Here is a 15226-nt window from a genome sequence, read left to right as displayed (position 1 = left end):
CCAACCTTGCGTCTGGCCCCCTAATCTACATGCGGGGCGCCAGACGCATGGAGTTCAATTGGGGCTTTTTTTTTTTTTAACCATGTGCCAGAGGCTCTAATAGGCTAAAAAAAAGGGTGGGCTTGGGGCGCAGAGCCCACCCAGTTGTGTGACAATAGCGAATTAATATTCCCTATTATTAATGCCGAACAAGCGTCATTCCGTCATACCCGGAACCCGGAAGTACCTTGTATCGTACCACTGCCCATGATGTGGCTACAGGCTTAATCCCATTGTATTTTTGGTGAGTGCAATGAAATTTTACCTAATAAATTTTAAGACTGTATCACGCTATGGGCCGTTTCTGCCTTCTTTTCTATATCACACTTTGAGAGTGGGTCCTGTAAAGTGGCAGTCCATCTATTCTATTGGTGAATACCCTATGATTGGATTCGTACCGGAGCTGATGTGCTGGATACAGGCGAAGTAGTCCTCAAACTACTTACTGTGCATGTCCCATCTCTCTCTGGTAAGAGGCTATATGTGGTGAAGGGCTTCACAAGTGTCCGTCTGTATCTAACACCAGGGTGGATATTCACCATTGTACCATCATGAACTGTGTATACATCAAGGCTGAACTTGGCTGAGATGGGACTCTCAGTTATTGCTGTCCGCAATTCATGTGATATATTGACTGTTCTATATTGAGCGCGACTCCCATTTTTATCATTTTTATTATACATCCAGCTGTATGAGTTCGCTGCTATAAGGGCGCGGGTTTTATATATATTTTTTAATATTCCCTATTGTCACACGGATCCTCCTCCTGGCCAATCGGGAAGCGGGTCCTGAGACCCGTTTCCCGATTGGCCGAAAGGAGAAGCCATGCCATTGGGCATGGAGGAGGAGGGAGGAGACGCAGAAGTGTGAGGCGGAAGAAGCCGAAGCCGCCGCCATTTGCTGCTGCACATGTCCAGATGTCCAGGCAGGGTGAGTGAGCCGGGGGGGGGGTGGTCCTGTTGTGGTCCTGGTGGTGGGGGGGTATGGCGTGCAGCCTGGTGTGGTCTGGGGAGGGGTATGGTGCGGTCCGTCTGCCGCCCCTCCCAGCCCATGGAGCACCAGCCGCCACTGAGTAAGTGGGAAATTAATAGTGGGGGTATGTTAGTGAAGGAGGAGGAGGAGCTGAACCTTCTATCACAGTTGGGAAAGGCAGTGAAGCAGAGAAATGTAATCATAATGGGGGACTTCAATTATCCCAATATTGACTGGGCAGAGGGGACAGCTCACTCATTAAAGGCCTGTCATTTTATGAATGTCTTACAGGACAACTTCATGTCTCAATTGGTGGATTTAATAATTTCGAACAATCCAAGTCGGATCTCTGATGTGGAAATACGGGAAAACTTGGGATTTAGCGATCACAGGATGATCACTTTTAGTGTCAATCATAGGAAAAGAAGGCACAAGGGAAGCACAAGAACCCTAAACTTCAGAAAAGCAAACTTTTCTGAACTGCGCTCACTACTAGAGCGCATCAATTGGGACCTAACCCTAGAAATGATGAACACAGAGGGAAAAAAGGAATGCTTTAGGAAGATATTAAACAAAGATATCGCACAGTGCATTCCAATGGGAAATAAATACAGAAGAGCCTAGGTCAAACCGGGGTGGCTAAACTGTAAATTGAAAATTCTTATAAGCGAGAAAAAAAAATGGCCTTTAAGAAATATAAAGCGGAGGGGGCGTTGTCAGCTTTCTAACAATACAAGTAATGTAACAAGAAATGTAAGAACAAAATCAGTGCAGCTAAAAAAGACTACGGGAGACAATAGCAGAGTAGAGTAAAAAGAATCCCAAGGAATTCTTTAGATATATTAATAGTAAAAAAGCGAGGTCAGAGCCTGTTGCACACATAAAAAAAACGATGAAGAGAAGATGGTTACAGATGACACAGAGAGGCAACTGTACTAAATGCTTTCTTCTCCTCAGTTTTTACACAGGACAGGCAAAGGAGGGTTATACTGACCATGACAGTATTGTTAGCTGCACATCACAGGACGGTCCGCTGTGGCTAACAGAGGCTGGAATCAAGGAAGGACTTGATAAGCTTAACACAAAAAAATCGCCAGGACCAGATGGCTCAAAGAACTCAGTCGGGTTATAGCTAGACCATTGTTCCTAATCTTTGCGTACTGATTGGAACTGTACCAGTTGACTGAAGAAGAGCAAATGTGGTACCAATATTCAAAAAAGGGCAGAGACCTATTCTGCGGAACTATAGGCCAGTCAGCCTGACATCAATAGTAGGTAACTTATTGGAGGGGATAATGAGGGACTATATTCAAAAATTTGCTGAGGAAAACAGTATCATTAGTAGTAATCAGCATGGGTTTACAAAGGGACATTCTTGCCAGACCAATCTGTTAACATTCTACAAGGAGGTAAGCTGCCATCTAGATAGGGGGAGGCCTGTGGATGTGGTGTATCGGAATTTTGCAAAGGCATTCAATACAGTTCCCCATACATGCTTAATCTACAAGCTAAGGTCTGCAGGCATCGACCATAAGGTTTGTTCTTGGATAGAAAACTGGTTACAGGGGTGCGTCCAAAGGGTGGAGATAAATAACGTGTACTTGGACTGGTCTGGAGTGGTAAGTGGGGTACCCCAAGGTTCTGTCCTGGGACCTATTCTGTTTAATTTATTCATAAATGATATAGAGGATGGATGGGATAACTAGCTCAATCTCAGTTTTTGCGGATGGCACAAAAATAGGCAGGGCAATAACTTAATATCAGGATATAGAAATCTTACAGAATGACCTGAACAAAATAATGCAGTGGGCAACTACATGGCAAATGAGGTTTAATGTGGAGAAATGTAAGGTAATGCACTTGGGTGCCAAAAACATAAACGCAAACTACTCACTAGGGGGGAACCACTGGGGGAATCAAGGACGGAGAAAGATCTGGGGGTCCTAGTGGACGACAGACTGAGCAATAGCATGCAATGTCAAGCAGCAGCTGCCAAAGCGGGCAGAATATTGGCATGCATAAAAAAGGGGATATACTCCAGAGATTAAACTATAATCCTGCCATTTTACAAAACTCTGGTCCGGCCACATCTGGAGTATTCTGTACAGTTCTGGTCACCAATCCTCAGAAGGGATGTGCTGGAGCTGGAGAGAGTCCAAAGAAGGGCAAGGAAACGAATTAGGGGCTTAGAGGACCTTAATTACAAGGAGTGACTACAAGCACTAAATGTATTCTCGCTGGAAAAGAGACGCCTTAGAGGGGACATGATAGCAATTTACAAATACCTCAATGGTGATCTCAGGATAGGGAAAAAACTATTCAGTCTCAGGGAGTGTAAGAGGACACGTGGCCACACCATGAGATTGGAGGAGAAGCGGTTTAACCTTAAGCTGCCTAGGGGGTTTTTCCCTGTCAGGGCGGTAAGAATGTGGAACTCTCTTCCACAATTGGTGGTATCAGCGGGGAGTATGTATACTTTTAAAAGACTCTTGGACCTGCATCTTAAAGAATAGAATATACAGGGATAAGGGAAATGAGTATAGTCACTGACACACGCACCTACACAGGATGAACAGGGTGGATGATTGTCTTTATTTAACCTTAACTACTATGTTACTATTTAAAAGCGAAATTTAAAGACTCATTCCCCGCTCCTCTTGCACAGTTGGCACTTTTGAGGAGCGGGGGGGGGGCAGGTACCTGATTTTGACAGGAACCTGCTCCCACTTCCGTTCACGGAAGTTCTTCCTATCTCCCCCCCCCCCCCACCTGCAGTCTTGTGGGACACTGACAGGTCCCAGAAGACTGCATCCACCAATACAGGATGCGCCGTATGACTCGCGCATGCGCAGTGGGTGCCTGGCCCACTCATCTGTCCCACGCTGGACCATGGGAAAGGTGAGTGGCTGATTTTTAAAAGTCAGCAGCTACACTTTTAGTAGCTGCTGACTTTTATTTTTTTTTATAGGTGTCTGGAGTTCCTCTTTAATGTAAAGTATAGGTCTTGTCACATGGTCATCTCTCCCCAGCTTCTTCTGGGTGCCAGTCTTTGGCTTTCTTGATTGGCTGGTGTAGGATGATGTCACTCCCATGTATGCGTGGGAATCATGCATCACAGCACACTAATACTGTGCCAGCTCCATGTACAGTCTCCAGAAGATGGAGGATTGCGGACAGGCAAGTAGGGTTATTTGATTGCAGAAGAGACATTGCAAAAAAGAGCCCCACCTTTTTTTTTGTTTTGACTTTTAGTTTTTCTTTAATGGTTACACATTGTCAGGGAAATTGTCAGAATCCCCCACCCCCTCCCTCACATACACACATACGTTAAGATAGCTATAAATGCAGATTTGTAATGCGGCAACCATCACATGGGGTATGTTAAAAGATTTCACATCTGAACGCCAACATCTACCCCCCACATAATTGAAATTCGGTTTCCAGCAGACCCCTCACAAGGGACAGGATTCCACTTGTTGCCAGGGCAACGCTGTCCGCAGGAGTGAGCATGTGACATCATCTTCTATAGTCTCCTTCAGTGGGACATCACACGGTCATATCGAGTTCATCCAATGTGTAATAACACCTGAAAAAATCATTACGAACCCTTGACTTCAATTTAAAGGAGTAACCGTGGTTGGGTAGCTGTCAAATACTATTACTTCTGAATCTATGAAACAGCTGTGGCTGAGAATGCTCTAAATATTAATACATTATTAAAATTTAATTAAATATATATTTCATAGAAAATCTTCTGCACATTTGTATTATGTTACTTATTCAAACAGATTTTTGTAAAAGGCGATGTCAAAAATGACCACTGTCCTCGACAAGGTAAATAAAGCAGATACTTTTTAAGCTTACCGACTTCCAGAAGCCCTGCCAGTATTTTTAAAGATGCCTGCCAGAAATTCTAATGGTGCTTGCAGATTTGTTGCCCGGACTTTCAATAGTGCTTGCAATATCCCTGCCAGGACTTCCAATGGCACTTGCAATATCCCTGCCAGGACTTCCAATGGCACTTGCAGAATCCCTGCCAGGACTTACAATGGTGTTTGCAGAATCCCTGCCAGGACTTCTAGAGCTCCATGAAACAACGCTGGCTGCGTCCTCTGACCAAAAGGGTGTTTAGGCATCTGCCCTGGAAGTGACTGGTGCTGTGTCTTCTTGCCAGCTACCACAGAAATGCTAGAAAAAAGCTTTTAATACTTGCATGTTGCCTTGTCCGTTGCTGATCCTCATTATATTGACCATTCTGCTATTTTCTTGCCCATTGACAACCTTTGCCTTGACCTGACCACTCTCTCCCTGCCACCCACCACAACCTCTGCTTGACCCATTTCTCTTAATAATCTCCTAGTTTACGGTCTGCGCTATGTGGTTTTCTTGTCCCCTTGGTGAGGCCATTCTTAGGTCTTTGGCTAGTACCAGCCAAAAGAGCTCTGTGGCCGTTAGAGCACCTGGCCTATTTCCTTAATCAGGAGCTCTGATGAAGACTAGGGATGAGCTTGGGTTTGGGCTGAAACTGAGGCCATGTGGCCATATTAGGTCAATGATGTCACAAGCATACCTGCCCCATTGTGTACATGAAGCTGGGAGGCAGGGAGTTCCCAGTGCATGACTCATTGACCATCATTGACAGCAGCCTATCGGGTTCAACTGAACCCGAATTTGGACTTGGCTCAAGCTCATCCCTAATGAAAACCAGCTAATGCTTTGGGTAAGCCCAGGTTACCTGCCGGATGGATGTTGCCCCAACACTAAGCGTTAATCTCTCTCAGTACAACACTCTCATGGCTCTTTTACCTATCACCCCAAAAAGCAGATGACTTCAAAGACTACTACTCCCACCTAAATAAACCAGTATATGATGCACAGGCTCCCAATACTGATACATGCCCAAATGCATGAATTCCTACCTATCCTCTTCAGGGCTACCTAAAATCTCTAAACATCATATCCGCTCAGAGAGTTCTGTTGCTAAAAGGGGGACAGACAAATGGCAAAAATAATAATCTAATGTATTGCATGACCACCTGCAGCTAGGTGGAAACAGAACACCATTGATGGTGATGATCAAAATGTTCAACCAACAAAATCTCCTTAATATCCAGCGCTGGGAGATGTATACATACAAACAAAACCTGGAGGTAGTCAATGAAGGTGACTGTACTAAAATCTCTAAATTCGATGCACTGGGCCCTGATGGCCTTCCATATGTCCACTTGGAACCTCATCTAGACACACTTTTTACAACTTCCTCTCAGGCAATCTGACCATGGTACATTCCCACATCATAGTGATCCCCAAACCAGGCAAAGATCCCTCCCACTGTGCCATTTACCACCCTTTAGCTTTACTACATAAGAATTTTGTAGCATTTGGCTAAGAACTGTGCTGCAGCTATAAGCCCTTATTTTATTTATTTTTTAATTTAAAACTAAAAACCACATGAAATAAACCAGAGGCAGTACTTCTTTTAAAGTGTTGGCTTCTTAGAGCATCAGGAAGTTAAGATATGACATGTTCTAACTCCGCGTTAATGAAAAGCAATACATTTGAGCAAATCACTCACACTAGTTACGTCATTGTCTGGAAACCGTTTGCCCATACTACCATTGGGAATCCGTAGGTGTAGGCCCATTTGAGTTTCTTGTAAAAATTCTGGGCTTCAGGCCATTGGCATTAATGCACTGCAGACTCATAAGCTCCTGGGACTTTAAACCTGCTAACTCTACTCTCAGGTATCCACCAAGGCTGGAATTATCCTTAAATACAATATTCCGTGTGATTATTATAATTGTCTATGTATGTATGAGGCTACAGTTTCTAGCTGGTGACAAAAAACTGCTATTGGTTGTTGGGCTGAATTGTATATAATACCTAATAGAACTAGACAACTTTTATCTCTGCATCCAACATGCTGCTATTTCTTTTCTTTTTGCTCTTTTCAGACTTAACCACACATATAGACAACTGTTACGGGAGAATGAAAGCCTGCAAAGTGACCATAAAAACCTGAAAAGTTCGCTGAACAATGGAAAATTGGAGCAGACCCGATTAGAAGCAGAGTTCTCCAGACTAAAGGAGGAATATCAGAAGTTGGATATTGAATCCACAAAACTAAATAACCAGTGTGAGGTGAGCTTTGAGTATCTCTTGATTCCAATAAAAGGACGGACAACTTGGTTGCCATTTACCTGCGTAGTTCTGAACAGCTCCCATAGGAAGTCCTGATTGATGAGTATACAGATTCATTAACCAACAATAGGAATTTGTTTTTGATTGGCTAATGTCTCAGTTTATACCAACCTCGGCACTACCGGACTGGAGTTTACACATTTTCCCTGCACCTGCGTTGGTATTCTCTGGGTACTCCGGTTTCCTCCCACACTCCAAAGACATCCTGATAGGTTAATTGGCTCCTGTCTAAATTAGCCCTAGTATTAGACATGCGCAGAATGAAAAAATGTGTTTTGTTTCGTTAAGTTGCTGATTTCATTTTGTTGCATTCCTAACTAAATTAATTTTCATTTCGTTTTAGGCTAAGTTCACATGTAGGCGTTTTGGGGCGTTTTTGGGACGTTTTTCTGCTCTAGGATCAGCTCAAAAAACGCCCAACAAGACCAATCCTATTCATTTTAATGGCCCCTGTTCACATCTGAGCATTTTGAAGTTTTAAGCAAAACATCCAACCATTAAAAAAAAGTACATGAGCTTCTTTTTGGGCAGATTACAGGCGTTTTTATTTTTTTCCATTGGTCACTTGTCAACCTAAAAATGCCTGTAAAAACACCTGAAAAAACGCCTGTAAAACACCTGTAAAGAGCAAAGCCAAGATGTGAACGTAGACTTAGTTTTGTAACGAAATTCATTTCAATTAGTTTTGTTTATTAATTTTTGACTGGATTTGAATTAAAATTTGAAGTATTCAAATCAAAAAATCAAATGAATCCAAATTCATTGTGTAGAAACGCTGGTTCTAGTCTATTTAAATTTCAGAAGAAGGGGATATTCTTTCTATCTTATTCTATTTGATTTGAATTTTCAAAGACCGCTATATGCTTTTTTTTTTTTTTTTTATATATTATTTTCCAATTTATTCAGTTTTTTTTAATCTATTCTTTTTTTATTCTATTTATTTTCTATTCGATTCGTTTTTACTCTATTCTTTTCTGTTCTGTTTTATTCTATTCTTTTCAAAATTGGAATTTTGTTTTATTCTAATCAATTTTTTTTGTTTTCTATTCTATTTTTTTCTATTTTATTTCATTTCTATATTCTATTCTTTTCTGTTCTATTCTTTTCTATTCTATTCCATTCTTTTCCATTCAATTCCTTTATTTTCTATCCTAATCTTTTATTTTAATTTCTTTCCTGTTCTATTTTTTCTATTCGATTCCTTTATTTTCTATCCTATTCTTTTATTTTCTATTCTTTTCAAAATTTAATTCCAGAAGACGGTTATATTCTAGCACTAATACACACAGTCTTTGAAGGAAATCGTCAGCAATATGTTTACATTCAAATTTGTTTTCAAATTTATTTTGAATTCAACTCAGATCATTTGGTATTTTGGATAAAATGTTTTGTTTTTTCAGATTTGATTAAATTCCTTACTACTGTAATTCAGAAACTTGCAAAAACACGAATCTCAGAATAACAAAAATTTTGATTCGGAAGGAAACTAACCACACCTGTCTACCTAGTATCTGTATGTATGAATGTGACATTAGGGACCTTAGATTCATGTAAGCTCTTTGCGGGCAGGGACTGATGTTGAAGGTGCAATATATGTAAAGCGCTGTGTAAATTGACAGCGTTATAGAAGTACCTGTAGTAAATAGTGTTGAGCGAACATGGACTGTATTATTCGTGTTCGTACCGAATAATTGGATTTTTTGTACCCGAACACGGACACGGACACTTTACTGTATGTTCGGGTAAAAATCCGTGTTCGGTCGTTTTATTTCCGGGTTTTGCATGCTTTGGCGCTCTTTTCATGGCGGGCTTTCAACAGCCAATCAACAATCGTTTAACTGGTGTGCCTTAAGCCATCCCAGCCATGCCTGCAAATGTCTCAGTAGCTGTGATTGGCCGTCTGAAGCATGTGACCAAGTCTTTATAAGTTCGAGGCAGCCGCAGCGGCGTCATTATGCTGCTTAGATTCAGGGACAGAGCACACATCAACGTGCTGGCTGCTGATTAGGGAAAGATAGGCAGGAAAAAACCATTTGTGTCCGGATAGAATTGAGGGACAGGTCGGAGTGTTTAGGCAGGGCGAGTTGTAGGCATTTTAGGGATAGAGTCTGCTGAATTATAGGGTCAGTGTCTTCTACAAACTACAATCGATATTGCTGTGTGGGGGGTGGGGTGAATCTGCACTCAATCCTGATCTACGATCTCTTCTCAATCCTGTTAGGGACAGAGTCTGCTGAATTTTAGGGAAACTGTGTTCTACAAACTACAATCGATATTGCTGTGTGGTGTGGGATTGGAGATAGGCAGGTGTCAGTGATCCACATCCATTTTTCTGTGTGTGAGCTGCAGTGAACACAATCTTTTTGGGCTGCAGTGAACACAATCTTTTTGGGCTGCAGTGAACACAATCTTTTTGGGCTGCAGTGAACACAATCTTTTTGGGCTGCAGTGAACACAATCTTTTTGGGGTGCAGTGAACACAATCTTTTTGGGGTGCAGTGAACACAATCCTTTTTGGTGTGCAGTGAACACAATCTTTGTGGGGTGCAGTGAACAAAATCCTTTGTGGGGTGCAGTGAACACAATCTTTTTGGGGTGCAGTGAACAAAATCCTTTTTGGGGTGCAGTGAACAACATCCTTTTTGGGGTGCAGTGAACACAATCTTTTTGGGGTGCAGTGAACAAAATCCTTTGTGGGGTGCAGTGAACACAATCTTTTTGGGGTGCAGTGAACACAATCTTTTTGGGGTGGAGTGAACAACATCCTTTTTGGGGTGCAGTGAACAAAATCCTTTTTGGGGTGCAGTGAACAAAATCATTTTTGGGGTGCAGTGAACACAATCTTTTTGGGGTGCAGTGAACACAATCTTTGTGGGGTGCAGTGAACACAATCTTTTTGGGGTGGAGTGAACAACATCCTTTTTGGGGTGCAGTGAACAACATCCTTTTTGGGGTGCAGTGAACACAATCTTTTTGGGGTGCAGTGAACACAATCTTTGTGGGGTACAGTGAACAGAATCTTTGTGGGGTGCAGTGAACACAATCTTTGGGGGGTACAGTGAACACAATCTTTGTGAGGTGCAGTGAACACAATCTTTGTGGGGTGCAGTGAACACAATCATTGTGGGGTGCAGTGAACTCAATCTTTGGGGGGTACAGTGAACACAATCTTTGTGAGGTGCAGTGAACACAATCTTTGTGGGGTGCAGTGAACACAATCATTGTGGGGTGCAGTGAACTCAATCTTTGTGGGGTACAGTGAACACAATCTCATACTTCTGAAGGTTTGAGGGTGCTGCCTGTTCCATACTCCCCCTACTCCTCATCTAGCCTTTTAGGGGTACAAACAATAGTAATTGGGGCCTAGTGTGGTTGTGTACGTGTGATATACATACACTTTTTTGGGATCATATTTTCTATTCCGCTATTTAATCAAAAACCTTTGGGGATCAGTTAAATTGGGGGATAGTCTGTGTTGGTACGTGTGAGAGAGATCCACCTTTCCAAGTTGTTGGGGTTCATCTCATACTTCTGAAGGTTTGAGGGTGCTGCCTGTTCCATACTCCCCCTACTCCTAGCCTTTTAGGGGTACAAACAATAGTAATTGGGGCCTAGTGTGGTTGTGTACGTGTGATATACATACACTTTTTTGGGATCATATTTTCTATTCCGCTATTTAATCAAAAACCTTTGGGGATCAGTTAAATTGGGGGATAGTCTGTGTTGGTACGTGTGAGAGAGATCCACCTTTCCAAGTTGTTGGGGTTCATCTCATACTTCTGAAGGTTTGAGGGTGCTGCCTGTTCCATACTCCCCCTACTCCTAGCCTTTTAGGGGTACAAACAATAGTAATTGGGGCCTAGTGTGGTTGTGTACGTGTGATATACATACACTTTTTTGGGATCATATTTTCTATTCCGCTATTTAATCAAAAACCTTTGGGGATCAGTTAAATTGGGGGATAGTCTGTGTTGGTACGTGTGAGAGAGATCCACCTTTCCAAGTTGTTGGGGTTCATCTCATACTTCTGAAGGTTTGAGGGTGCTGCCTGTTCCATACTCCCCCTACTCCTAGCCTTTTAGGGGTACAAACAATAGTAATTGGGGCCTAGTGTGGTTGTGTACGTGTGATATACATACACTTTTTTGGGATCATATTTTCTATTCCGCTATTTAATCAAAAACCTTTGGGGATCAGTTAAATTGGGGGATAGTCTGTGTTGGTACGTGTGAGAGAGATCCACCTTTCCAAGTTGTTGGGGTTCATCTCATACTTCTGAAGGTTTGAGGGTGCTGCCTGTTCCATACTCCCCCTACTCCTAGCCTTTTAGGGGTACAAACAATAGTAATTGGGGCCTAGTGTGGTTGTGTACGTGTGATATACATACACTTTTTTTGGATCATATTTTCTATTCCGCTATTTAATCAAAAACCTTTGGGGATCAGTTAAATTGGGGGATAGTCTGTGTCGGTACGTGTGAGAGAGATCCACCTTTCCAAGTTGTTGGGGTTCATCTCATACTTCTGAAGGTTTGAGGGTGCTGCCTGTTCCATACCCCCCCTACTCCTCATCTAGCCTTTTAGGGGTACAAACAATAGTAATTGGGGCCTAGTGTGGTTGTGTACGTGCGAGATACATACACTTTTTTTGATCATATTTCCTATTCCGCTATTCAATAAAAACCTTTGAGGATCAATTGAATTGCGGGATAGTCTGTGTCGGTACGTGTGAGAGAGATCCACCTTTCCAAGTTGTTGGGGTTCATCTCATACTTCTGAAGGTTTGAGGGTGCTGCCTGTTCCATACTCCCCCTACTCCTCATCTAGCCTTTTAGGGGTACAAACAATAGTAATTGGGGCCCAGTGTGGTTGTGTACGTGTGATATACATACACTTTTTTGGGATCATATTTTCTATTCCGCTATTTAATCAAAAACCTTTGGGGATCAGTTAAATTGGGGGATAGTCTGTGTCGGTACGTGTGAGAGAGATCCACCTTTCCAAGTTGTTGGGGTTCATCTCATACTTCTGAAGGTTTGAGGGTGCTGCCTGTTCCATACTCCCCCTACTCCTAGCCTTTTAGGGGTACAAACAATAGTAATTGGGGCCTAGTGTGGTTGTGTACGTGTGATATACATACACTTTTTTGGGATCATATTTTCTATTCCGCTATTTAATCAAAAACCTTTGGGGATCAGTTAAATTGGGGGATAGTCTGTGTTGGTACGTGTGAGAGAGATCCACCTTTCCAAGTTGTTGGGGTTCATCTCATACTTCTGAAGGTTTGAGGGTGCTGCCTGTTCCATACTCCCCCTACTCCTAGCCTTTTAGGGGTACAAACAATAGTAATTGGGGCCTAGTGTGGTTGTGTACGTGTGATATACATACACTTTTTTGGGATCATATTTTCTATTCCGCTATTTAATCAAAAACCTTTGGGGATCAGTTAAATTGGGGGATAGTCTGTGTTGGTACGTGTGAGAGAGATCCACCTTTCCAAGTTGTTGGGGTTCATCTCATACTTCTGAAGGTTTGAGGGTGCTGCCTGTTCCATACTCCCCCTACTCCTAGCCTTTTAGGGGTACAAACAATAGTAATTGGGGCCTAGTGTGGTTGTGTACGTGTGATATACATACACTTTTTTTGGATCATATTTTCTATTCCGCTATTTAATCAAAAACCTTTGGGGATCAGTTAAATTGGGGGATAGTCTGTGTCGGTACGTGTGAGAGAGATCCACCTTTCCAAGTTGTTGGGGTTCATCTCATACTTCTGAAGGTTTGAGGGTGCTGCCTGTTCCATACCCCCCCTACTCCTCATCTAGCCTTTTAGGGGTACAAACAATAGTAATTGGGGCCTAGTGTGGTTGTGTACGTGCGAGATACATACACTTTTTTTGATCATATTTCCTATTCCGCTATTCAATAAAAACCTTTGAGGATCAATTGAATTGCGGGATAGTCTGTGTCGGTACGTGTGAGAGAGATCCACCTTTCCAAGTTGTTGGGGTTCATCTCATACTTCTGAAGGTTTGAGGGTGCTGCCTGTTCCATACTCCCCCTACTCCTCATCTAGCCTTTTAGGGGTACAAACAATAGTAATTGGGGCCCAGTGTGGTTGTGTACGTGTGATATACATACACTTTTTTGGGATCATATTTTCTATTCCGCTATTTAATCAAAAACCTTTGGGGATCAGTTAAATTGGGGGATAGTCTGTGTCGGTACGTGTGAGAGAGATCCACCTTTCCAAGTTGTTGGGGTTCATCTCATACTTCTGAAGGTTTGAGGGTGCTGCCTGTTCCATACCCCCCCTACTCCTCATCTAGCCTTTTAGGGGTACAAACAATAGTAATTGGGGCCTAGTGTGGTTGTGTACGTGCGAGATACATACACTTTTTTTGATCATATTTCCTATTCCGCTATTCAATAAAAACCTTTGAGGATCAATTGAATTGCGGGATAGTCTGTGTCGGTACGTGTGAGAGAGATCCACCTTTCCAAGTTGTTGGGGTTCATCTCATACTTCTGAAGGTTTGAGGGTGCTGCCTGTTCCATACTCCCCCTACTCCTCATCTAGCCTTTTAGGGGTACAAACAATAGTAATTGGGGCCCAGTGTGGTTGTGTACGTGTGATATACATACACTTTTTTTGGATCATATTTTCTATTCCGCTATTTAATTTAACTGGGCCTCCATGCGAGACCTGTGTGCCTTGTTGCGCTGTTTTGAGTACTCCACCAACATGGCCAGTGGCAATGACGCCGTTCTCAGCTTAACTATCCCACTTCTATGCCTCCTTGAAAAAACAATTCGGGCGATGATGGAAGAGGATGTGGCACAGGATGAGGAGGAGGAGGAGGATGAAGAGGTAACATTTCCAAGGCTTTCAGGGCAGTCATTCGCAAGGGGCTCCGAGGGTGGGTTCCTGCACACGCAAACGCCAGGGACGCAAATGTCCAGCAGGGGCACAGTTCTGGAGGATGAGGAGGAGGAGGAGCTGGAGGAGGAGATGGAACCATGTTCACAGCAGGGTGGCACCCAGGCCAGCTCATGGCCATCACTGGTGCGTGGCTGGGGGGATACAGAGGACACGGACGATACACCTCCCACAGAGGACAGCCTTTCGTTGCCTCTGGGCAGCCTGGCACACATGAGCGATTACATGCTGCAGTGTCTCCACAACGACCGCCGAGTTGCCCACATTCTAACTTGTGCTGATTACTGGGTGGCCACGCTGCTGGATCCCCGTTACAAGGACAACGTACCGTCCTTAATTCACTCACTGGAGCGCGATCGCAAGATGCGCGAGTACAAGCGCACGCTGGTAGACGCCATGCTGCTGGCATTCCCATCTGACAGCGGGGCCACAGTGGAAGCACAAGGCAGAGGAGGAGGAGGAGGAGGTCGCCAACGCAACCAGGGCACCGCCAGCACCTCAGAAGGCAGGGTTAGCATGGCCGAAATGTGGAAAAGCTTTGTCAGCACGCCACAACAAACAGCAGCACCAGCAGCTCAGATGGAACGTCTTAGCAGGAGGCAGCATTTTACCAACATGGTGGAGCAGTATGTGTGCACACGCCTACATGTAGTGAATGACGGGTCTGCCCCCTTCAACTTCTGGGTCTCCAAATTGGGCACATGGCTTGAGCTTGCCCTTTACGCCTTGGAGGTGCTGGCGTGCCCTGCAGCCAGTGTATTATCTGAACGGGTATTTAGCACGGCTGGGGGCGTTATAACAGACAAGCGCAGCCGCCTGTCCAGAGACAATGTGGACAAGCTCACGTTCATTAAAATGAACCAGGCATGGATCCCACGGGACTTTTCCGTACCTTATGCAGAATAGCAATGGATACCGACCTTACCCACCCATTGTTCCATTTTTGCTCTTTCTCACTCTTTTGGGGTGTACCCTCATTTAAAATTTTTGAAAAGAAGCAGTGTTGGCTACCTCGTCCTCCTCCTCAGGGCCAGATTAATGTAGGGGCTATTGGAGCTGCAGCTCCAGGCCCCTAC

At 43.5% G+C, this 15226-nt stretch overlaps 1 protein-coding gene across 7 annotated transcripts in view; it reads left to right on the top strand.

The window, feature by feature from the left end:
- CCDC88A (coiled-coil domain containing 88A) overlaps window positions 1-15226 on the top strand; it is a 338561-nt gene that overhangs the window by 247943 nt on the left and 75392 nt on the right. For all 7 annotated transcript variants that reach the window (XM_082250173.1, XM_082250171.1, XM_082250170.1 and 4 more), the window contains exon 22: window positions 6966-7152. In XM_082250173.1, coding sequence (XP_082106299.1) covers window positions 6966-7152 — 187 coding nt within the window. The remainder of the gene's footprint in view (window positions 1-6965; window positions 7153-15226) is intronic.

The sequence above is a fragment of the Pelophylax lessonae genome (genome assembly GCF_965119305.1).
Source record: "Pelophylax lessonae genome assembly, chromosome: 3".
NCBI lineage: Eukaryota > Metazoa > Chordata > Amphibia > Anura > Ranidae > Pelophylax > Pelophylax lessonae.
Note: the sequence above shows the minus strand (reverse complement) of the source record. Positions and strands in the feature narration are given on the sequence as shown.